General features: G+C 46.1%; 1 protein-coding gene across 1 annotated transcript in view; it reads right to left on the reverse strand.

Annotated features, from left to right (window-relative positions):
- Positions 1 to 24668, reverse strand: part of FYCO1 (FYVE and coiled-coil domain autophagy adaptor 1) — a 77613-nt gene that overhangs the window by 39609 nt on the left and 13336 nt on the right. Inside the window, exons 3-13 of the mRNA XM_004034000.5 lie at positions 23725 to 23831; positions 21860 to 21985; positions 17736 to 17842; positions 15560 to 15703; positions 12143 to 12233; positions 8744 to 11170; positions 7504 to 7596; positions 6807 to 6925; positions 4695 to 4862; positions 1858 to 2007; positions 873 to 1084 (exon numbers count right to left, since the gene is read on the reverse strand). Coding sequence (XP_004034048.3) covers positions 873 to 1084; positions 1858 to 2007; positions 4695 to 4862; positions 6807 to 6925; positions 7504 to 7596; positions 8744 to 11170; positions 12143 to 12233; positions 15560 to 15703; positions 17736 to 17842; positions 21860 to 21985; positions 23725 to 23831 — 3744 coding nt within the window. The remainder of the gene's footprint in view (positions 1 to 872; positions 1085 to 1857; positions 2008 to 4694; positions 4863 to 6806; positions 6926 to 7503; positions 7597 to 8743; positions 11171 to 12142; positions 12234 to 15559; positions 15704 to 17735; positions 17843 to 21859; positions 21986 to 23724; positions 23832 to 24668) is intronic.

The raw sequence follows: 24668 nt of genomic DNA on the forward strand, positions 1-24668 counted from the left end.
TATACAGAGGACTCTCAAAATTCATTACTTAAAAAACATTTAAAAATGGGCAAAAGATTTGAAGAAGATAAACTAAAGCTGTGCAAAGTACACTCCCCATCCTTGTCAGTTCTTTGTACCCGACAACATAATGGGGCCTGCCAACCACTTGGTAATCCACTCAAACAAAAGAGGAATGGACAGTATTTCTAAAGGCTGGCTGGCCTGCATCCAGGCAGAGGCCAAGGAGGAGTTCACAGGGACCAGCTGCAGATGGCAATGATGCTCGAGCAGAGACAAGCTGAGACCGCTTCTGCCTGTGCCATCTCAGCTCTGCCTCCCTGTGTTCCACATCCAAAGTCCAGTGCCCTGAAGGGCAGCCCAGGCCTGTCTGTTAGGGTGTGCTCAAAACAGAAGCAGCAGAACCCAAACTCTACTTCCTTCACTGGGCTGAGTGGGAGGACACAAAGGAGATTACATCCTCCTTGGACATGAAGGAAGAGCGAGCTTCAGGAAGAGACTGAAGGATATGGATGGTTCCAGACACAACTCCTAGCCTTGAGTTATTCTGGATGCCAAGGCTGCAGCTCTGGTAGACAGCATTCTCCAAAGCGTGGGGTGTATTTCATGAATGTGCATTAACAGGTACACAGACTTCAGGTTAAATCACACTGAATCTTATCAGGGCAAAGTTATTCCTTTTTCAATTCTCTTTCAATCCTAATATATCAAAATGAAAGTCTCAAGTTGGTGGTAATATATTTTAGCACCTCTTTAATACCTAAGTTTAGAAAACACTGAATTCAGCTTATTAGCACTAACTAGCCACAACATCGGTAGGGGAGGAAGTGGCACCTAGAGAACATAGTAGGCAGTAGTAGCAGGAGACTGACCTTGGCCTCCTGTGGCCTGGGGCCCAGGTGAGGCTGGTGACAGTGCAGGGCTGGGCTCTCCCTGGCTAGTGCCTGAGCCACTGCTATCAGGGGAGCCAGGGCCTTCACTGAGCTTCTGGAAACAGGCTCGGCAGCAGCGCTCCTTTTTGCCACTGTGCTTGCTCAGGACGTAGTTGTTGCAGCAGTAGTAACAGAAGATGCGGCCACATATCCTGGGAACAAAACAAGCCCAGGCTGTGAGGATGACACACTATGATCTTGTGTGATCTGCTCAGCACCCAAACTGGGCTCTGGATGCCATGTGACTCTCATCAGACCTGGCTCTGCCCTCAAGTTAGGATGTGGCCATGAGCTCATTTCATAAGATTCCAACAAAGCCCTCTTGTCAGCTTGGTGAAAGCATGGTTTACTTCCTAAGGTCCTGGGAGGCAGGGAGACAAAGTGTGGCTGAGCCCACCTTCCCTGTCACCAAGTTGTAGGTATGCCTCCCATATCTCAGAAGCTAAGGCTCTAAGAGACCACAGACCTTCACAGCTATGCTGATTATTCTGCACCTGCCCCCAGCCCAGCCCGAGATTCATCTTTATCCATCCTTCTCTGGCCTTCATGCCCCTGGCACTGCCTGTGTTCCTCTAGTGAGGTTTCAGGCCAGCTCTTGCTGGCTTCCAGTAATGCTGCTCCCCTCTGGTCCCTGTAGGAATGGTAGAAGAACTGCTAGTCTCTGGGTATGCCCCATCCCTGCGGGGCCCCCTAACTCCATCCACATCTCTGTATTTTTTCCTTTCAGGGAGCCCTGAGGGTCTTGTTAGGATCCCAACTAATACACCTTCCTTACCTGGTTCCCTTAAAGCCAAAACGCAATGTGCTCTTCCTAAATAGTCAGCCATGGTGCCAACACCTATCACAGAGTCCTCTTTTGGAGCTGTCTGCTCTGGTCCTGGGCCCCACCAGGGTGTTGGTGCCAACCCACGAGCTCCCTGCTTACCTGCAGTGGTGCCGCCGCACCATCCAGCTGAACTCCCGCTTGCAGTCGAGGCAGTGGTTTGCCTCTGTGTCTCCCAGCCATCTCTCCTCAGCACTGAGCTTCTGCTGGAATTCCAGGGCATCTGACTTCTGCCAGAGAGCATCCTTGTCCCTGGGACAAAACCACATTGGAAGAAGAGAAGAGAGAATCCATGAAAACAATAGGATGATCCTTGCTTCATTTCAAAAGACTGGTATCAAATTTCCTAAGTCATAGAAAGAAAATTCACTTTCACCTTGGAAATATGCCCCAGCCCATGCTAAGTCTCCTCCATCTCCCCCGACATGCAGACTTAACTGACACCACATGTGTGAGAACACGCGGGAGGCAAAAGATGTACACAGAAGGCACTGTTAAATGCAAAGAGCTGCCAGCACCAAAGAGAGCCACCACTCAGGCACCCAAACAACAGTGCTGGGGACCACTGGGAGTTTAAGCTAAAATGTGCTGCCATGCCGACTGCGTGCAGTAAGCCCAAGGACCATGAATGTACTTCCCACCTGAATCTTAATGTGCTTGGGGCCCTTTATGTTTCTATGGTTGATCCAAGTAACAACTAATCAGTGGAGAAGATCAAAGATTTCCTAGTGTGAAAATCTGATCAGATGTTAGCCTCCTCTGCCCCTCAGAGAGATGGTAAGGTCACTCCAAGAAGCCAGACTCAAAGAAGTGTGAGGCTTTCCAGAAAGGTCTGGCAGTGTCAGAATGTGCCTGATGCACTGGAGGGGGAGGATGTGAACAGAGGCTTCCTCAGGGATACTAATGAGCATGTTCAGGCTTGATGGTTTCTGACATGGGAAGTTTAGTTCTTTCTCGTATGGAGCCCCAGCTGGCATCCTCAGGGCTAACGTGGCTCTAGCAGCACCTCAGCCACCGGTAATGTGACACCCGAGCCACTCAGGTCCTGACAGAGACAGGCTCCATCACTGACCAGGAACTCCCAATCAACCCCAGATCTTTTGCCTTAAATAAAAAAGCTTGAACATGGGCTTGGCTGGCTTTTTCAAGGACACTTGAAATTGTCAGGAAGCAGGAAGACTCATTCTCTGAAGCAGCCTCATTCTCTAGGCTGGTCCACCCACACTTTGGGAATGTGGAATGCTGCCAGGAGCTGGTGTTTTCCATCACACCCCTCAGGTCACAAATACCCTGAGTTCTAACTCTGTATATTGATGATAAGAAGGCAGAGTTTTTAAACTTTCAAATTGGTTATAATTTTAATATCACTGTTTTCTAACACTTAATGAATTAGCATATCTAGGCTTTGCTGATCCATGGTGCTGCTAACATCACAAAAACAGGGCTAATCAGATTGTATGTGCCTCTTGAAGGAAAGACCCCAAACTACAAACCAATTCTATGAAGCCTTCTTACCAAAATTTTGAACCTGAGTCTAAGCAAGCTGCCAGTAGAATGATGGTTCTCCGCTCTGGCTCACTGGTGTCTGAGTCTCACTCCCAGAAATTCCAATTCGGTTAGTCTGGGTGGGGCCTGGACATGGGCATTTTTAAATTACTTTCCTAGTGATTCTAATATGTAGCCAGGATTGAGAACCACTGCAATAGTTCTAACTATGGACTCACAGGAAATGCAAGGGATGGATGATCATGTTAAATGACACCTTGGGGATGCAATCGGCAAAAGTAGAGAGATGATAGGGAAACCCACTGACTAAAAGGGACGTAAGAGACACAGCAATTGCAATAGATGAATCTAATTTAGATCCTGATTAGAACAACCTGAAAATATTCTAAGGCAATCGGAAAAATTTGAAACTGACTAGACACTTGATGATATTAAGAAATTATACTTCATTTTTTAAGGTGTAATAAGGACACTGTGGTTGTTTAAAATGGAGGGTTCTGGCACCAGACATGGTGGCTCATGCCTGCAATCCCAGGACTTGGGAGGCTGAGGCAGGCAAATCATTTGGGGCCGGGAATTCAGAACCAGCCTGGCCAACATGGTGAAACCTATTTCTACTAAAAATATAAAAATTAGCTGGGAGTGGTGGTGCGTGCCTGTAATCCCAGCTACTCGGGTGGCTGAGGCACAAGAATCGCTTGAATGCAGGAGGAAGAGGTTGCAGTGAGCCAAGATCACGCCACTGTACTCAAGCCTGGGCAACAGAGTGAGACTCTGCCTCAAAAAAAAAAAAAAAAAAATTCAAAAAGTAGAAAATAAAAGAGTCCTTACCTTGGAGAGGTACATACTGAAATATTTATGGATGAAATGATATGTCTGGGATTTGCTTCAAAATAATCTGGGAAGGTGGGTAAGCAGGTGGGTCTACAGATGAATCAAGACTGGCCCTGAGCTGAACACTGTTGAAGCTGGGTGACAGGTACTTGGAGGTGTATTACATGATTCCATTTTTGTATATTTGAAAATTTCCATAAGGAAAAGTTAAAATAAGTTTTGAATGACTTGTCAGCATTAAAAAATCAGGACACTTCACATTAAGATCCAGGTTTCCACCTTCTCTCAAGAAGTAAGGTGGTCTGGCAGTTCTAGGCCAAGACATATGGCAGAAGCAGAGCCCAGCTGTGTCCTCAGTTTCTCACAGTCCCCTCCTGATACAAGCTTCCACTTGTATCAGCTGCCTGGTACCCGCAGGCACTGGAGTTTGGGACTCTAGTACTGGGGAAAGTGAGATGGAGAAGGAGAGAGGGGCTCCTGAGACAGCAGCAAGAAAGTGGGGACATTTCTGAAGTATGCTTTCAAGAACAGCTGCATTTCTTTAGAGAAAAACCCAAGTGTGGGGAAAACCCCAGCTGCTGGTTTGACACAGCACTCACCTGAGCAGCTCTATCAGCCGCTCCTCGAGATACTTCTTGGTTCTGTTGAGGTCATCCAGGTCAGCAAGCATCTTCTGGTCATTCCTCTCGCGGTTTGTCACCTCCTGGCAGAGTTTGTTGTAATACTCTTGGATTTTTGTTGTGGCTTTTTCGAGTTCCTTCTGGGTCCTGGGGGAGGAGTGGTAAGTTTTCTTGATTAGCCAGGACTTCCAGCTTTCCCAGGGCTCTAGGCTCACCCAGGACTCTAATGAGGGGTGCTACTGCCCTCCACCATGGGGGAGCCCCTTGGTATCTGCTCACAGCTTATGCAGTCCCCTAGCTTTTGAGACTCTCCTCTCACCCCCACATACAAAGGGGCATTCTGGGAGGGAAAGCAGGCTGACCCCAGGTTGCCAGAAGCACCCTAAGTGAATAGAACTCTGCACCCCTTGGCTCCTGGACAGGAGCTGGGCTTGCAAGAGAAGCCTGATAGGCAAGGCTCATGGGCTGGTGCTGGGGAGGATGGGCAGGAGGAGAAAGGAGTCAGGACAGGCAGGACAGAGGTGTAGCTTCCTGGAGGTGGCCACACGGAGGAGGGCCTGTCTTCCACATGTCCTTGGGACTCTACACATGGGGCATGGCCCTGGGCCCACAGCAGGCACTCAGTCTTAATCTGCACTGCCAGCTGTTCTACCTGATAGCCCCCCTGAGGCCCAAGGAATTCCGTTTTGGGTGCTGCAGGGTGTCTCAGTCTACAGCAGAGGGAGCTGGCTGAATCTCGCTGTCTTCCTCACCCCACCCGCTCCATTTTTAATGCAGCTATTTCCTAAGGCAGTGGTTTTCCAAGGATGGTCCAGTGGGACATAATAAAAGCTCCATTAAACAAAGGGTTCTGCAGAGAGACTGATTACTTTACACCTTCCACATCTAGTATAAAGTTGCCAGGAAGTTGTTTACTAGACCCTGTCCACCAAAATGGCCTTATAGGTGCACCCACACACACAGGCGGCATACGTGTGTGCTTGCACACACACACACCACACACACACACACACACTGAATAAAATAAGTTGGCAGATAGACTGTGCAGCTTTGAGCAACTGAAACAAATGCTCTGAGATCTTACAAAAAACCACTGTTTATCATGTTTTCATGCCACCAACTCAGACTCTGTTTAAATTGTCATATGAACACGACTTAACTAAGGGCAGCCAGTGCCCTGTGGGATCTGAACACTAGAAGGGTAAGATGAAAAACGTATGTCCAGGTTACCAAAGGTCAAAGATATCCTGGATCTCCTACTGAGCCAGAGCCCAGGCCTAGAAGGCAGGTGTTGGGAAGAGGTAATAGATAAATAGAAAAGTTAGAGACTTGGGACAATTTGGTGTGCTTATCTTTGCTGGTGGCACACATGCAATTCGATTCCAGCAACTCCTCCTCCCTGCTACACCTTTTTAAAATCAGGTCTTCCTCCCTGTTACATCTTTTCTTAACCAGGTCCTGGCTCAACTAGCTGTGTCCCATGACCACATGGTGGACTTAGGCTCACAACTTCACATGGCCCCAAGCCTGAAAATGAGGGGGTCAAGGAGGCCTTGGGTGGCAGCGTGATCTGCTATCCACAGATATGGTATCAGAGAGTCTGCACAAAGAGGGGCTGATCCTGGTCCTTGGCACACTCATCTTCCTCATCCATAAAATGGGGATAGATGATAACACCTTCCTCATAGGACTGTTAGGAGGATTAAATGGGTAAATGTATGCAAAGTATTCAAAACAGAGTCGGCCACATTTTCAGCATTATTTAAATACATGCTGCTACTATTACCATTATTATTATGATCTAACTTTTATTTCATTTTAGTTTTTCCAAAGCTTGCAGTTACTGAAGTATGCACTGCCAGAGAAGAAAATTGAGTTAGGAGAAAGGTGCTTTTGCCGTGTATAGGTTGTGATGGGCAGGCAGCCAGGTTCTCTGTGGCATGCTTCCAGCAGAAGCACTTTCTGAGTTTGTGGCTTTTCTTGCAAAAGGACTTCCTAAACCTAATATGAGTGACTGACTTTCTAAATGACGAGACCAAACACTCCTTCCCTGAAGACTACCGACAGCTGCGTAGGTGGACTGTGACTAACCTTTCTAGGTCTTCACGCAGGGCAGCCCCCTCCTTGTCCTTCCTCAGCATGGCCGCCTGGCACTCTGCAAGATGGGTGCTAGTGCAGCTCAGCTTCTCTCCCATGTCTGCTTGGGTGGCCTGGCACAGGACATCAGGGAGAAGACACTCAGCTTGCAGAAGGCCATGCAACGTACCATAAAGTGGCTGGTGTGCCATCCACCCCATCTGGCTGGGTCACTTCTAAATGGAGGGTTGTTTCCTATTAAGTTCAAGAGGCCATGAACCTCTGCTCTATATTTGTGGGGCCTCAATTGCAACTAGTTGTGGTGGTTGGCAAGTGGCAGGTACCAGAATTCCCAGGGTGACACTGAAGGTAGGGGTGGCAGGGGGCAGGATTCACCTGAACAAGTCACTGCTCTGAAGACTGTGGGTCCAGTGCCACCCCTGCTCCCACCCATTTTAGAATCACTGGCTGGCGATCACCCATAGAGACGGCCAAAGAGGACACTTATTTCCTTTCTGCATTTGGCAGCTCCAGCCAGGTGTCCAGGGAATGGATGGAGGGGGTCAGGGTACAAACTAGGGTGTCTACAAAGGTGAACTGAGGACGGCTTCAGCTTGGGAATCTGGAGGCATGCAGGGAGCCCTCTTAAATGGTCCAGTCAAAACCACACCAGATGCCCTCTCCCTGACAGGTCTACACCACCAGGGCCTACCTTCAGCTTCTCCACAGCTTCCTCAGCAGCCTGCAGCTGCCGGCCTTGCTCCTCAAGCTGGCCCCTGAGGCTCTTGCACTCTTCACCAGCATTCTAGAGAGGACAAGAAAGGGATCATAAAAGTAGGGTCCTTGCTCTGAGGATCCCTCAGCCCCCTCACCCAAACAGATAAAACCAAGCTACCTTTCTCTTTTTCCCCGCAAACTGGCTCCTCAATGAGCTTTGGGTTTATTAATAGTGAAACACTTTCAAGCTTACTAAGAAAAGAGACTTAGCCTGGTCCCCAAACTTAGAACTTAATTTCCGCAAGGGAAAAAGTTGGCTATAAGCCACATAGAGTTTCACGGAGTGGGGTGGCACTGGGTGGGGAGGCACATCTGTGGCACTGCGGTGGAGCTGCCTCAGAGAGGAGGGTTAGGAGTAGCCTGAGAGTGCACAGACCTTGATGCAGACAGACTAGTGGCAAGCCCTGGAAATCAAAGCCCCAGGCCATTCTGCGCTGTCTTCACTCTAGACAGTCCTTAACCCCTCATCTTTGTGTACTATCAAAGGCACATAGTAACTGCTCATCTCATTAACTTGTCTGTCCCAAGGGCCTTGTAAAAATGAAGTGAGCTTGTTCCCTTCCCTGTATCTGCTGTCAGGAGAGCACCTGATGGGGTTGGTTATTCACTAAGAACTCAGAGATAGGACATGAGGCAGCTGTGAACTGCTGGCCCTCTGCAGGGGTTTTAGAGGCCAAGTCAGGGCTCTCACACTCACATGCCCGGCGGGGCTGGGCAAGTACAGAAACCAGTGTAAGGAAAACTGCAGAGGATGTGTGCCTCCTTTAAAGTGGGCAGACACCCTCAGGTTCCTGCTGCCTGCTGCCACAGGGCGGGGGCAAGGTGAGGACGCAGGCTTTCAAAAGCCCTCAAACTGTATTTGTAAACACCCTGCTCTTTCAATGTTGGCTACTAATTTTACAAACTTCTGTGTGGGCTAATCTTGTTTGCAATGGTCTTGAGTTTAAACTTCTGGGCTAAGGCATCACTCCCAATGTTCTGCGCCTAACATATTCCTGCAGAGAGAAAGATGCTACTGGGAGCTGTGATAGGACAGGGCCACAAGGTGTTTGCCTGCACCCACAGTACATTCTCCAGCCCTCACCTGCCTCATGGCTAAAGGTGCATCCTCCCATGGATCCACCAGGCCTGCCCAGGGAGAGGGGTAGAGCCCAAGTGGTTGAAGCTAGGATTACCTTAAGTCTGCTCTGGTAGTCCATGATTTCAGCACTCAGCTGGAACTTGAGGGTGTCGAGCTCCTGGTGTGCAGCCTCTTGGAGGCTCTGGGCCCGCTGCTCGGCCTGGGCGAGCTGGGCCTGCAGGCCAGGCAGTGAGCCGGCTGCTGCCTTGGCCGCCTTCAGCTTCTCCTGCAAGCTCTCCTTCTCTTGCTGCAGCCCAGCTACTTGGCGCTCCAGGCCCTCTCGCTCCCTTGAGGCTGCCTCTTTGGCGTCCTGGAGCTCCTGGACAGCACAGGCCAGTGCCTCCTCCACTCGCTCCTTTTCCATGGTCAGTGCGCAAACCTGGATGCCCAGCTCGGCTGTGTCCGTGTTGGCCCGGTGCAGCTGCTCTTGCAGCTCAGCGTGCTCCAGCTGTGCTTCCTCGGAACTGCATTTGGCCTGGGACAGCTCCTCCTGCAGGGCCCGCAGCTTCTCCTCCCTCTGCTGGGCCTCATCGGCCCTCTCCTCCTGCAGCGCCCCTTCACGCTCCGAGCATTGCAGCAGCTCCTGGACATGGGCTCTGTTAAGGGCTTCATTCTGCTCCTTCAGCTGCTGCACGAGGGTTTTGTGCTCCCTCAGGACGGCCTCAGCCATGCTTAGCTGGCTCTGCACCTTGTCCTGGTCATCCAGGGCTGCCCGCATCTTGGCCTGGAGGTCCACCACCTGAGCCTGCAGCCGTTGGGCCTCCCCCTGATGGACTTCTAGCTGCGCCTGAGACAGGGCTAGCTGGGCAGCCAGCTCACGGGCTTCATTGTCGGTGGGTGGGCCAACTCCCTGTTGGCCTTTCTCTGCTGTGAGGACCTCAATCAGATGGGTCTGCTGCTGGCACTGGCTCTCGAGAGCCCTAAGCTCTCTGTGCCGGGCCTCTGCCAGGTGCCGGCACTGCTCCACCTCCTCCCGCAGCTGCTGACACTCTCCCTCCTTGCTCTGTAGAGTGGCCTCCTTCTCTGCCATCTGGGCTTTCATGGCCTCCTTGGCCTTCCTTACAGCCAGCAAGCTCGCCTCCATCTGGTCACCCAAGTGCCGGATGCTGGCCTGCTCGGCCTCCAGGGAGGCCAAGGAGCCCTGGATGGCTGATTCCCGCTGCTGCAAAGCCTGGTAATCGGCCTGCAGGGCTTGCAGCTTGCCCTCCAGAAGCTGGTTACGCCCGACCACATTCTGTAGCTCCTTCTCCAGCTCCCTGTTGGCCTGCCGGAGCTCTTCCTCCTGGCTGCCCTCTTGCACCTTGGTATCGTCTAACTGTGCCTCCTGCAGGCCCCTCTGCTCCTCCTCTGGCTTCCCACAGGCCTCTTGCAGACTGGAGTTCACAGGGACCAGGGCCTCATTCTTCTCACCTGCCACTGGCAGTTCTGGGCCAGGCGGCCCAGCAAGCCGCTCGAGCGTACCCACCTGCTGGCTGAGGTGGTCTTTGTCCTGAATGAGCTGCTTCTTCTGCTCCTCCAGGTCACTCACATGTTGGCTCACCTGTGCCAGCTGGGTTTCCAGGAACTGCAGCTGCCGGGTCAGAGACCTGACCTCCTGCTCCAGCAGCTCCTTCTCCTCCTGTTGCTGTTTTTTCTCCCGCCTCAACTCTGCTAGCTCCTCCTCCCAGGAGCTCGTGTGGGCCAGCAACTCCTGCAGCCGTCGCCAGAGCTGGTCTGCCTCCTGTCCCTTCCCAGACAACTCCTCCTGGAGTGGGGCCATCTCCTTCACCAGGCGCTCCAGGCTGGCCCGGGCATCCTCTTTCAGCTGCAGCTCCTTGACCAGCTGTTCCAGTTGGGCACTCTGCTGTCTGTTGACCTCCTCGACCTTGGTTCTCTCCCTTTCTAGGGCTTGAAGCTTCTCCCCTAGCTCCTGGATCTCCTGGGCCGCATCACTGGGAATAGGTTCTTGCCGGCCCTTTGTGTCTGATGCCGTATCTGCCTTCTGCTGAGCCATGGCTAGACAGCCTGGGAAGCTGGCTAAATGCTGGTTTTTCTTGCCCAGTGAGTCCCATGTGGCCTCAAGCTCCTGTGCCAAGGGCTGCAGCATGGACTCCAGCCGCCGCAGGGCTGTGTGGTAGTCCTCCTCCTTCTCTGCTGCTCCTAGCTCCAGGGCCTGCAGGCATGTCTGCAGCTCCTTCACAGTGTTCTGGATGGCCTGGGTGACCTCCCACTGCTTCTGGAGCTCAGCTACCAAGCAAGTGAGGCGAACGTTGTCCTCCGCTGCAGTGCGCCCCCTCTCCCTCTCTGTCTGCAGTTGCTCCCCTTGTAGGCTGACAGCTGCCCTCAGCTCCTGGTTCTCTCTGTCCAGCTGCTGCATGCGCTCCTGTAGCTGCTTCTCCCGCACCTCCAACTGGTCCAGCTCTAGTCGCATCTCATCAAAGCCCTCCAATGCCTCGTTGTTTAGGGGGCTGTTCAGGTCAAAGTTGGACACCATCTCTTGAGTCTGGGAGGAAAAACACAAAAGACAAGTGGCTTTAGGATGAAGCTACAGGGCTATTCAGAAAAGCTTTAGAGTTTAATGAGAGCAGAGGTAAAAATACAGGCATTACCTGCCCTAAGGTTAGTCTAAAGAACTATTCAAAAGACTAGAATCCCTTTGCTCAAAGCATCTGCCACAGATTCAGCAGCACATTCCAAAGCTATGAGGCCACCCATGTGAGCTCCACTGAGATACAGACTTGTATTTCCCATCCAGCCTTCTTCAGCCTTATTAACTTAATGGACATTGTCTCTGAGATAAATTCAGTTATATCTAAGCTGTTGTTCATTCATTGTGCCATACCCATAACTGCAACTCCTGGCATGATTAAGCCTCAAAATAAAGTAAAAGATTCATCTATTTTCTACTCTTAATGCTCCTTATATTGATCATTTTAATTTTTTTAATTGCTGTTCAGTTTCCACAGAACTATATACAGCTGTGATAAATTCACATTTCTAAAAAAAATTAACAAACTGCCACTACCTACTAAACATTGACTGAGCCCTTGCATATGTCAAGCCCGTAAGTACTTAACATATGCTTAAGAACTGCATGCGCACCCCTCATTTATGAGCTAGAATGAGTTTTATTATCCCCATCTTGTGGATGAGAGAGCTGAAGGTTAAGTAATTTCCCCTTGGTCACAGCTGGTAGGTGAGAGTCAGGATTTGACTCTCGTCACTTTTAACCACGGTGCTAAACTGCTTCTTTTAAAATACTTTAAAATCATTTAGAAGAATGTAATTTTAAGAGAGCCTAGATTCTATTTGGTTGAAAAACCCAGACTCCCGGGAATAGCAGCCATAACTCAGTGGTTCTATTGCTCTGGCTGGAACAACGGGCATCTGAGAACATCACCCTTGAGTTGCTAGAGGCAAGGACATACCCTGGTAGAAGCTATAGTAAGATAATTCCCAGCCTTCCTGGCCTTACCTGCAGGTAGCTGCTCACCAAACTGCTCATGCTGGAGCTGCGGCTAGGGGGTTTCCACATGTAAGCAGAAGAGCCAGTGGTCAGCGTCCTCCTGTGGGGCCACAAAACAGACATACCTGTATTCAGAGCAGGAAACCTAACACATGGAGGCCTTGCTGGTCACTAGGCAACCAGGTGGTGGTAGGGGGCTGCCTTCCCAGGTAGAATGTAAGAAAGTCAAACCCAACAGATTCCACCAAATAGCACAGCTACACTGGTCTGTAACAGATGAATTCCATGGCTAGAGTTTTACCATCATGGCTTTCCTCCCATTGCCAAAAAAGAATTAAGTGAACATGTATTTCCCACTATTTGGTTTAAATTTTCCTTGAGCTTTTTGTGCCTGCCTCAGTTTGTCTGCCAGTGAGGAACAAGCAGCAGTCAGTTTGGTAAATAAGAGTCACACTGTGCTTGGGAGCTCAGCTGCCCGCTCTGTATGACACAGCAACAGTGTGGCTGGGAGGCCTGCTTCTAGGTCACATAACCAGGCCGGTCAGTGCAGATACAGAACATTTCCCTCACGCAGAAAGTTCCACTGGATGGCACTGCTTTAGAAATACAAAGGCTTGTGTGATAACTCTCGTTTAGCAGGAACACTGGAAACTAAACACATTTTTACTTCATCAGAATCATCTCCTAAATCTAAAATTATTGTGTGTTCAAACCTAGTCTCCAAAACCCAGCAACTGCCCTTCACAGTATCTTCCCTGAAGACAGTCACATATGTACATAAGGAGACAGTGGGGATGCTCTTGGCAGCACTGTAACTGGAAAAAGGGAAACCAAACAAACTCTACACTGCTATGGAAAGAGATACACTGTGGCTTATTCACCCAACAGAATTCTCTACACCATGGGTTGGCATTCTTTTTTTTTTTGAAAAGAGCCAGATAGTAAATATTTTGGTCTTATGGGCTATATGGTCTCTGTCACTCAACTGGCACTGTTAGCATAAAAGCAGCCATGGACAACAGGTGAGTAAATGGGCAAAGCTGTGTTCCACACAGCCCTCTGGGCTGTGGTTTGCCAACCCAACTCTACACTTACAGAACTCCATGTATAAACAGATACAAAATCTCAAAAACAAGGCAGAATGAAAAAAGCAGGTTGCAAAGGATAGCTATTACATGATTCAACATGTGTAAAATTTTAAAACATTTACAAAATAAAACTATATATATATACATATATAAAATATTTACAAATACACAATTAATAATGAAAGCATAAGATCTGGGAATGAAATGCATTGATTACATGATTACTTCTGAAAGGGGAACAAAGGAGAAAGGATGGCAATGGGGTGGGGCTTTAGCTGATCTATAATATTTTATTTCTTAAAAAAAGTATCAGATGCAACCAAACCTCCCCACAAGAGCCAGCTTGAAGGGGGCTCCCCACTGGGGTAATTGGATAAATGGGATAATGTAAGCTTCAAAATAAATAATGACAGTGACAGAATGCAACCTATTGAATAAAATAAGAATCCATGAGTCAATACTGCTATGAATGAATAAATGGGGAAAAAGAAAAAGATCTTCCTTACAGTAGAATGTCAACTAATAATGTAAAAGAAATAATGGAGTTAGAAAATCACTCTGGTAATGATGATGGTAATAACTGCTTCAGGCAAGAATGATCAAATGGTATTAAAACTAATACAGGACAGATATAAGAGAAAAAAGGATAATAATGTAATTTCAGCATGTCTTCCCATAAGATATATACTCATTACAAAGGAAGAAATAGTAACTTTTGGAGAAACTTGGCAAGCACCGCCTTACCCAAATGACCAGGGTTAACCTCATTAGTAATGAAACAAATCAACACTGTGTGCCTCCAGATACAGTGTGCTGACAAGGACACAACAGCTAAGGTATTCCTGCCAAAAACACTTAACCTAAATCCAATAATGAGGAAACATCAGACAAACTCAAATTAAGGAACATTTTACAAAATAACTGGCCTGTATTTTTTTAAAAATGTCAATGTTACGAAAGACAAAGACTGAAAAACTGTTCAAAATTAAAGGGGACTAGAGAGGCATAGCAATTAATGAATTAACAATTAATATGTGATCTGGGATTGGATCTTGGATTATGAGAGACATTACTGAGATAATTTGTAAAATTTAAATGAGATCTGTAAATTAGATAGCAGTATTGTACCAATGCTAATTTTCTGATTTTAATAACTGTACTGAGTTATATAACAGGATGTCCTTGATTTTAGAAAATACATAATTAAGTACTTAAGAGAAAAGAGGATCAAGTCTGTAATTTACTCTCAAAAGGCTTAGGAAATAAATCAACATGTAAATAGAAAAAATGATGAACAATTATAGTAAAATATCGACAACTAGGGAATCAGGGTGAAGGATAGATGAGTACTTTGTACTATTTTTGCAACTTTTCTGTAATTCTGAAATTATTTCAAAATGTAAAAGTTTTAAAAAGAGTATCTGGGCCAGGCGTGGTGGCTCACACCTGTAATCCCAGCAGTTTGGAAGGCCAAGATAGGAGGATAGCTTGAGCCCAGGAGTTCAAACCAGCTTGGGAGAGATGGCAAGACTCCATCCCTACAAAAAATAAAAATAAAAAAAGGACATCTGAATATGGCAAAATTAAATCCTAGTGGTTTGCATGTGACTATCATAGTCACCACTTTTCTCTATACGTGAAGTATTTCCTAATAAAAAATATGAATGTTAAATTTTAAAAGCCTTATAAACAGAAAGCAAAACAAAACAAAGAACACTGGACTTGATTTTAACCCAAGTGAGGTGTCCCAGGCCTGCTGCCCACCAGCTGGGTGACTTTGTCAAGTCCCCTGATCCTCTGAGCCTGTTCCTCACACCTCCTTCCTGGAGCTCATGTAAGGACTCTGGTGGTATGTGAGTGCCACACTGGTGTAAGATATGGCTGGCTTGATGGCCTCAGAAAAGAAAAAAAGAAGAAATAAAAATGCAGCAACCTTTCCTGCAACCCTTATGTGGACAAGCTGTGGCTTTCACTTCCTCTCCTACTGCTTAGGAGCCTTCTGTAATAACTCCATAAGAACAGGCACGGGAAAAAGCCCACTCCTCCCCCAATGCCCGTAACAACGAGTGCCTTAAAAAAATTTTAAAGCCTTGGCTTTTGCAATACACATCTCCACTGACTCATGCCCTGGCCAGTTAAGTTGGTTTAAGGTTGGAGCCTTCAGATGTTATTGTTAGTCATGATTCAACAAAGTCTGTAAAAGGAGCTGGAATAAGAGTTGAACAGGTTTGTGTAATTTACTGAGCAAGCAAAATTGCTTTGAGTAGACTGGTGGCAATCTTCAAAACTTCAAATGTCTCTTTTCCTGTCTTTTAAACCAAGCAATCCTTCAAAGTACCTGGCAAATGTTGGCCAGGCAGCATCCAAGTCAAAGCCCCTCGACGCCAGGTCAAACTGAACCTCAGTCAGCTCATAGAGTTGGCCCACAATGTCCGAGCTCAGCTTTGGCTGCAGAAAGGGGCTTCTTGCATAGTACCAGTCACTGCAGAAAAACATGTCAATTATAAGAGTAATAAAGATAAAGAAAGTGTGAATTTACTCAGTCCTCCCACTGTGGCTCTGCCTCATCGAATTCCAACTCAGGTTACTAAATTAAAAGACACAGGCACACAAACCAATTTCATTTTCATGGTAGAAGAACATAACTCTCAAATAAGCTTGCTCTTCTTCAAAGAAATTACTGCAATGATCTGGATGCTTATTCATTTATTATATATATCATATCTACTTCTCAAAAAGCATATGGGAAACCTTAAACATCAATTATTTGCCAAGAAAGGGCAATTGTAGGAGAAAGAAAACTTCTTTTTTGAAAGATTACTTTCTATTCCATTTTCAGAACTCAATATGGGACACTAAACTCACTGCTAATTTCTGTCCAGATACCAATTTAAAAGCCAAGGAACAAACTATTCAGAAATGGTTCAGCACCGTAAGACAGGGTGAGAAAAAATAAAATAAATGTTATCTGCATTTTGAGGTAGTGGTTGTTTCATTTCAGGCAAAGTAACAAGAATTTTAAAAAGATGCATCAGAACACAGTCGCTCATGCCTGTAATCCCAACACTTTGGGAAGCTGAGGCAGGAGGATAGCTTGAACCCAGGAGTTCGAGGCCAGGGTGAGCAACATGGCAATATCCCATCTCTACCAAACAAACACAAAAAATTAGCTGAGCATGGTGGCATGTACCTGTAGTCCCAGCTTCTCAAGAGGCTGAGGCAGGAGGATTGCTTGAACCCAGGAGGTAGAGGCCACAGTGAGCCATGATCATGCCACTGCACTCCAGCCTGTGTGACAGGTTAAGACTACCCCAACCCCCTACCCCAACCCCTGCCCAAAATGAAAAAGATGCCTGGGCATAGTGGCTCACACCTGTAATCCTAGCACTTTGGGAGGCCTAGGCAGGGGGTTCACTTGAGCCCAGGAATTTGAGGCCAAGCTGGGCAACATAGTGAGACCCTGTCTATATAAAAAGTAAAAAATTAGCCAGACACAGCGGTAAATGCCTATCCAGCTACTCGAAGGCTGAGGTAAGAAGATCACTTGAGCCCAGCAGCTTGAGGTTACAGTGTGCTATGATCGTGCCACTGCACTCCCGCATGGGCAAAAAAGTGGGACATTATTGTCTGTGAACTGTGATTAAGTCAAGCTGTTGATGATGATCTTCACCAAACATCGAAAACAAAATAACCTTCAAATCAAATATGCAAACTTTTTCAGCTCACATCAATTCACAAGGCCTGTCACATGCATGAGAAATATGAGTACATCTCTATGCAAATCAATCTTTAAGGTGACATAATGAAACAAAAGGTTTTCCCTTTGTAGTTTTTTAGATTCAAAAAAATTTTGAATACTCCAAAAGGAAAGGGGCCAAGAGATGCTGGAAAACCCAAAGAGGTTTAGTTGACTGGTACCTGATTTGCAGCTTCTAAGCTGACACCCATTCTCCCCTTTATAGACTCAATCCCTGCCTCTCTCCTCCCTTCTCTCTTCCCTTTTGAGGCTTCAGCACTACCCACACAAAGGCTGACTGCACACCTGACCTGAGCTCTGCAGTGGCTCCCAGTCCTGGCTACCCACCACAGTCTCCAGTGTGTTCACTCAATATGCCAGATGAGGATGCAGGCTCAGTAGTGTTAAAAGCCCCACAGGTGATTCTGCTGAGAGGTCAAGGCTGTAACCTGTCTGTCCAGTAGTGCTGGCACCAAGGACATGCCATCCACCAGGGAAAATGCCTGGTATCGGGAGTTAAGAGAGCAACGGGTGAGGCCTAGAGAAAAGCAGTAAGCCCCTCTGAGCCTCACTTACCTATAAAAACACAGTGCTACTTGCCCACATGTGTCAAGGACTTTGGGAGGAGGGGTGGAAGACAATGACAGATGTGGAAGGAGTCTGCAGTGTCATGGGGAACACAAATGAGCACTACTGTTGCAGTTGTCATTATTATTAATGAACTTTAGTTCATTTCTGCATGGGATGATGCTAAACCCCAGCCCTGTCCTGTATTTACCTGGTCACTTTGGTGTTCATGAAGCACTGCTGTAAGGTGTCTGCCAACCTCTGGTGCACCAAGGAGTAGCGAATAAATGCTCTTCCTTTCCCCAAGGATGTTCGGAGCTGGAAAAAGCAGATTACATAGAGCCAAAGAGCTGTCAGCCTAACTCCAAATACAGACCTGGTCTCATAGATGGCTTGTGAAACACAGATACCGGGCAAAAAATGTCACCCAATTTTACCCTATACGTTGTCCTTCAAAGGACACAACACATTTGATACTCTTACCACAAAGAGTAGGGCTTGAAGTGGGTGAACTACTTGCAGGCCTTCATCTGAGAATATTCTGCAGACTCCAGCAAACATATCATGGAAAACATATTAACAAGAGGCTTCCAAACATCTGTGGATTCTATTGGAATGTCACTTTCCCTCCTCTGCTCTATCAGAATCTCTGGGTTTGGAGTCAGATAGGAACCAAATAAAACTCAGTTTTATATTGGAGTAAAACCTGGAAGTAGGTAAATGAAGGACTTCTCACACCAGAAGTCAGCTTGAGGAGGAAGAGATTGGCTCAGCTCAGCTAATGCTGGTTTGTTTTTAAGGTGTGTGGGGAACAGGTGCAGGGGAAGGGCCTAAAGGGCTTGGCAGAAACATGTGCAGAAGGAGGAAGGGAGGGACAAGGGCAGAGGTGCGTGAGTGGGGCCGTGTAACTGCCTCATCTGTGTTCCATGAAACCATCAGTAAAATCTACAAGTCTGCCAACACTTTCCTGGTTGGATTTCCTGTTCTTTATCAGATATGCCAAATCACTACATTGAATCAGAAGGAGCCCAGGGGTGAGACCAGGGGTGTCTCTAGGCAGCCCAGTCACACTGGGCTAAGGATAAAATGGATATGGGTCTGTCTCACAAGTTTGGCGTGGATGGCATAGGAAGGCCCAGGTGCAGCCCTGTCTTCAAAACCTCTCCCCACAGAGCTTATACCTAAAATCCAATTCAGAGGAAGGAGAAGATGTGACCGTAACTGTTTGAGGCTTAAATTCACCACTCAAAAGCTTGTTGTGATGGAGATGGGATATGTTGGTCAGAGACTCTGCCATGAGGCTGCAAAGCAGGGCTCTGTCAGCTGGGAGCATATAATGGCCAAGGCGGATGGAATAAAAGGGACAGCCACAGAAGACACTTGGGCAAGTTTGCAAATTAGGATTCATATTCCTGATAGGTCAGCCCAGAAACTCAAGAAAGTAGGCAGGAATTCAAAACCTCCTGACCTACCACAAGTACCTGCTCTCTCAGGCTCTGGCTCTGGGTAGGGTAAGCTGGGACCAATACCCTCCCCACCCCTTCAAAGGTCAGAAATATTTACAGTCTGTATATGTGATGGGGGAAGGGGGAGCAGTGGTTTGCCAGAGGGTTCCTATACCTCATACTATTCAGATTTTAATTCCAACACCATATTGAGTCAGGAAATATTGGCACTAAATGCCAGTGATTGAGGCTGTACCACATATTTCCTGATTCAATGGGGTAAACATCCTGGTGTATAGCACCTTTTAGCTCAGAGCTATATTTCTTCTTACTGCTGACTCAAGGAAATTATACCATATGAAGTAGTTTTAAAAAACAAAAAGGTGTTAACTCTCTTCAACTACAGAAGCTGTAAGACATTTCCCCATGTGTGTTTTGGATACAGCCAGGACACCTGGAAGTGAAGGCAGGCAGCAGCCTGGTTTATTGGCTTTATAAAAACCACCATGACATGTCTGCAGATAGATGATCTCAGCAGATGCGTGGGGGAGAATCTTGATGGTATATCCTGTCTAAATCAGTTTTCCACTGACGATTGAGGTGAGAACAAAGTGTTTAGTGGTGATAACCAGGAAATTCAGGCAGTTGGAAAGAGGTGAGCAAGGCATTGTGAAGTGAAGCGTGTCAATTATACAAACACACACCCTGCAGAATTTCATTAAGACCCTCACATCACAGCCCAGGTCTGTAAGCTCCCAAAGACAGGAACTTGTCCTTATTTTTGGCAAACTTACCATTATACCAGCCTTCAGAACATCAAAACTTTTTTAATGGCAAACATTTGAGGCTATACTTTTAATCAGGCCCATTAACTGAATTATATATATATATATATATATAAAGGGAACTATTTATTTTAAAAGGTATTTTTAGGGGGAAGGGAACAATAGTTCCTTTGTACTACAAATCAAAATGCTGCATGGCCTTTTTATGTTTTGAGATTATGGATCCACTTTCGTTAACTAATTCCTTAATTTTTTTTAGCTTCTAATCAGAACCCACATACACTATCTGGAGAAGGAATACAATGGCAGCAAAGGACAGGAAATCTGCAGGGTACATGAGAGCTGATTCTGCTTTAAACCAGGTCATTGTGCCATGAGCCCGATGCCGAGCTACACCCTCATCACAGTGAAACACAGTCCAAGCTGAGCCCATACTGAATCTCCAGAAATGGTTTCTTAGAACCTTCACCTATTTTAGCCTAAATAGCTACCTCCTACCTCAAAGGGGTCTGAGGGGACCTACAAATGCTTCTTATCCATTAACTCTTGCCCTCTCAGTTAAAGACCCAGATGGCTACTTGATTATTAAAATTAACCAAGTATCCAGCAACTCACTTAGCCTAGGGATGTTCCAAGCCATTCCAACCAATGATGCCCCAGAGAGCAGTCTTCAACAGAGATGAAACTGGACCCTATGGGAAGCAGAGCCTACGCCAGCCACTAAAACACCAACATTCATGCAAGCAAGGAATGTTTTTTGCTTCTAGAAAGTCAATTTCCATGGCTTCAGACTGTCTAAAGATCTGTCTGCATTATGAGAAAAGAAGAAGAAACTAGCCAAAAAGTAGATGTGTTTTAGCAAGCATTTCATAATCAATCCTGGGGAATGGGGATTAAAACTAAATTTATTTCCAGACTTCAACTATCCAAAGTCATAAAGTTAAAGGCTTTAGTTGCTCTGATGCAGCAGCTGAGGAATGAAAAGAGGAGAGTGACAAAGAGAACGTCTTCCACATTTATGATGCATTAAAATTAAAATACTGCTCTACCTCATGGACCCAAGTATCCCACTAGACCTCACAAGACTCATCCACACTAACATGGACATTAAAGAAACTCGCAGAACCAGCCCTTTAGAGCCAGGATCCTTCCTCATCGTCTCAGATGTCAGAGAGTGCAAATGGTGGGAAATGTCCAGCCATTGATGTCAGCATATCTAACACCATCATTCTCTATAAGAAGAAAGTCATTTAGCTCCAGCTGGCGAGTTTGGTGAGGAGCCCTTCCCAGAATACCTTAGGCTGTGGTATTTGTGGGCAGCCAGCCAAGCAGCAGGTGTGTTGACTTTAAAGTGACTTCACACTTACTGAAAAGAAAGAAGAAATGTACAAACCTCCTGTCTCAAATCAAGGGGTTTACCTGCTCCCTGATATGCAAAGTTCTGCACTCCTGGATGGAATAGGCTGAGGAGAGAGAAGAAAGATTCTCTGGGGGTTGAGGGTGGAAAATAAACAGAAAGGAGAGTGTGAGTGTGTATGTGAAGTATGTGTGTGTGTTTGTTGTTCTGGAGTTTTGTAAAACAGCAAAGCCATGGCATTTTGCTCTTGAGGGGCTCAGAATTGAAAGTAGAAAGTTGGCACATCACTATTTTAAGAAATGTCTCTTGAGATCCCACATCATTCTCATTTCAAATCTAAGTTTCCTGGGCAAAGTGTAGGGAAAGCAGCATAGCAAACTCTAAAGAATTTTATCTCAGAAAATGAGTTTTTTAAAAAGATGGAGTCATCCTATGCTTTACACCTCAAGGCTGCCATTAGCAGACTTACAATGTATGTGAACAGGCCACCCTGTTAAGTAACATGTGGGTTGTGGCCTAAGGTACATTCAGGACTCAGCATTCCTCCTCTTGATAAACACTCACTGAAGTGTTTTCCCCAACCTTGAGCCACTGCAACAATGGGCATTGAGTATACCTGGACTAGATTTCTTTACCACCCATAAACTCCCACTTCCTCATTTAGCTGTCTGCAGCAAAGGTCTCTGCAAGAGCTGCTTTAAGCAGGCAAAAGGAAGACATGAAGTTGTTGGCTGCTTGCTCAGCTTACCTCTGAGATAGACTTGACAAATCGGATCCCATCATTGGCTCCTTTCACCTTGGCCAGGCAGGCACAGAAGTAATCCCAGTAGTCCTTCTTGTTGCCCAGGAGGGTGGCCTTCTCTTTCTGATCAAACTGGGTAGGGAAAGGGACAGGGAGAGGAGGTCCAAACCCACTGCTCTTCATCCCGGCATTTAAATGATAAATAATAACAATAGCTTCTTAGGTGCCAGCACTGGGTGAGGCCCTTTATTGGCATTATTTTTATTTATTGGCAAATCAAGGTGTGTTAATACCCTGTTCATACAGCTGGGTGGAAAACCACCGAAGGTGTTATTAATGGATGAGAAAGAAATACAAGAAAAGAGTCTTGGCCATATGCGGTGGCTCACGCTGGTAATCCAGCACTTTGGGAGGCTGAGGTGGGTGGATCACCTGAGGTCAGGGGTCCAAGACCAGCCTGGCCAACATGGTGAAACCCCATCTCTACTAAAAATACAAAAATTAGCTGGGTGTGGTGGCGGGCACCTGTGATCCCAGCTACTCAAGAGGCTGAGGCAGGAGAATCACTTGAACCCAGGAGGCAGAGGTAGAAGTGAGCCAAGATTGCACCACTGCACTCCAGCCTGGGCAACAAGAGTGAAACTCTGTCTCAAAGAAAAAAAAAAAAAGAAAAAGAAAAGAGTCTTAAGGGCAATATGAAGAGTGTTAACTATGCTTCGACTTACGGAAATAAGATAATGACCTTTTATCCCAGTTACTCAACACTTCAGTTTCAATATCGTTTTAATACACCTATAATAAATTTAAATAAATGTCAGCTCTGAGTCATTTCAAACCCAAAACCAAAATGGGCTAAATTGAAAAAAAGAAAGGCTCAAAAACATTTTTACAATGTTAAAGAACCAGCTGAAATGTCATGAGAGAGGCAAGCCCTTCAGCATGTTAGGGGCCTTTCCTCTAGTGGGCCCGCATACTATGTGCTTTGGTGGGATGTGACGTTGCAAAATAATGGTGTTCACAATGACACAGGTATATCTTTCTATAACATTTTATAGCATTTTTTTTCTGATTACAGAAGCAAGATATGCGTATGTTATTAGGATATCTAGATAAAACAAAACACAAAAATAGAAAAAAATTTAACACCTAATACCACTACCCTAAAATAACTTCTACAGCATTTCTTTCCTGCCTATTTTAGTTGCATGCATTTTTCCACAACTGCAGTGTTTTTTACATCAGCACTTTTTGGGCTAAGCAGGGATAAGAGTTATACCATCAATATGTTAAAATAAAATATCCTGGGCTGACCCCAGAGATTCTGATTCAGTAGGTGGGGGTGGGAGCCAAGAATATACTACAAATAAGCTCCCAGAGGATGCTGATGCTGCTGGTCTATGGACTGCACATTGAGTAGCAAAGCTCTAAAACAGAAGCCCATGGATAATCTTTAGAGGGTCCACACACTCTTAGAATCTGCCTGCAAAAATGCGTGATTGTGTGTATACATACACGAATGTCTTTTTGGGAAGACTCTATAGCTTTCACTAAACTCCCAAAGGGGTATGTAACTGTCCCAAAGTTAAGATCTTTGCCATACAGTAACCTTCTGACCTACCTTACAATGACCTAAATCTCTAAAGGATGTTCTTGATTCTCAAAGCCATCCTAAGGGGCAACATTGCAATTCCCCAAAGGATCACACTTGGAGGATTGAGCTGGCACTGGGGACTGCTCTGACCTTCAGTCTAACCACGAGGGCTTACTGGCTCCTTGGGCTTTCTGAACCATATCTTGAATGCTGATGAGTCACCCAAGAGGGAGAAAAGAGATACCAGTGCAAAAATCAACACATTACAGGCGTCACTTACTTGCAGGAGATACTCAAGTTTATAAGAAAATTTATGCAAGCTGGTGCTGTCATCCGTGATGGGTTCCCCTGCTTCCTGAAATTCTTTGCTTAGTTCTGTCACAGCATCTGTAAGACAACGAATAGGAACATGTAACCAGATAGTGACTAAACTCAGACAGAGAAGCAGGAATAACCCAGGAAGCATGAGGAGAAAGTGGTCAGTGATACAAAGCACCTCTGAAACATAAAAGGGTATGTAAGTATCCATGAGATATAACTCCAAGTCAGGGAGTGTTGAAATGTCCTGAGAGCCCACAGATACTTTACAATGCTTGTTGACTGGGCACATTTCTTGTTCACCCTTGTCTGTCCACCACCCAGGGCTAGTAATTTGCATATAGTAGCTGGACAACAAATGTTTGCTGTGTGGATGAATCAATTCAGTCCCCGAATACTGATTTCCAGAAAGCTTTACCTTTATTCTAGCCATATTTCAGGTTCTTCACTATAATCCTACTGCTCATTATAGGTAAGCACAGGATCAGAATACCCAGTACGTGCAAATAATAGTAGTGATAATCACAATTCCAACAATGACAACCGCACCTGCTTCTGTTAACTGAGTGTCCTTGAGGGGCTAGGCCTTTACATGTATTTTTCTCATTTAATATGGCATTGAGAGGCAGGGATTGCCTTATTTCAATGAATCTAAGATACAATTAATTATAATATACATTCCAGTTTCAGAGCTGTTAAAATGTCAAAAAAAAAAAAGTACAATTTAGAATCTATGAAGTCTGCTATGATTATCCCCATTTTGCAGATGAGGAGTGTACAGAGAAATCAGAGCACTTGGCCAAAGATCATGGGTGGCAAACAGCAGAGCTGGAATAAGAACCCTAGTTTTCTCAAGAGCTGTCTAACTCCAGAGCCCACTTCTTAACTTCTAAGAGAATTCACCTC

Source organism: Gorilla gorilla, chromosome 2 (assembly GCF_029281585.2).
Source record: "Gorilla gorilla gorilla isolate KB3781 chromosome 2, NHGRI_mGorGor1-v2.1_pri, whole genome shotgun sequence".
Classification (NCBI taxonomy): domain Eukaryota; kingdom Metazoa; phylum Chordata; class Mammalia; order Primates; family Hominidae; genus Gorilla; species Gorilla gorilla.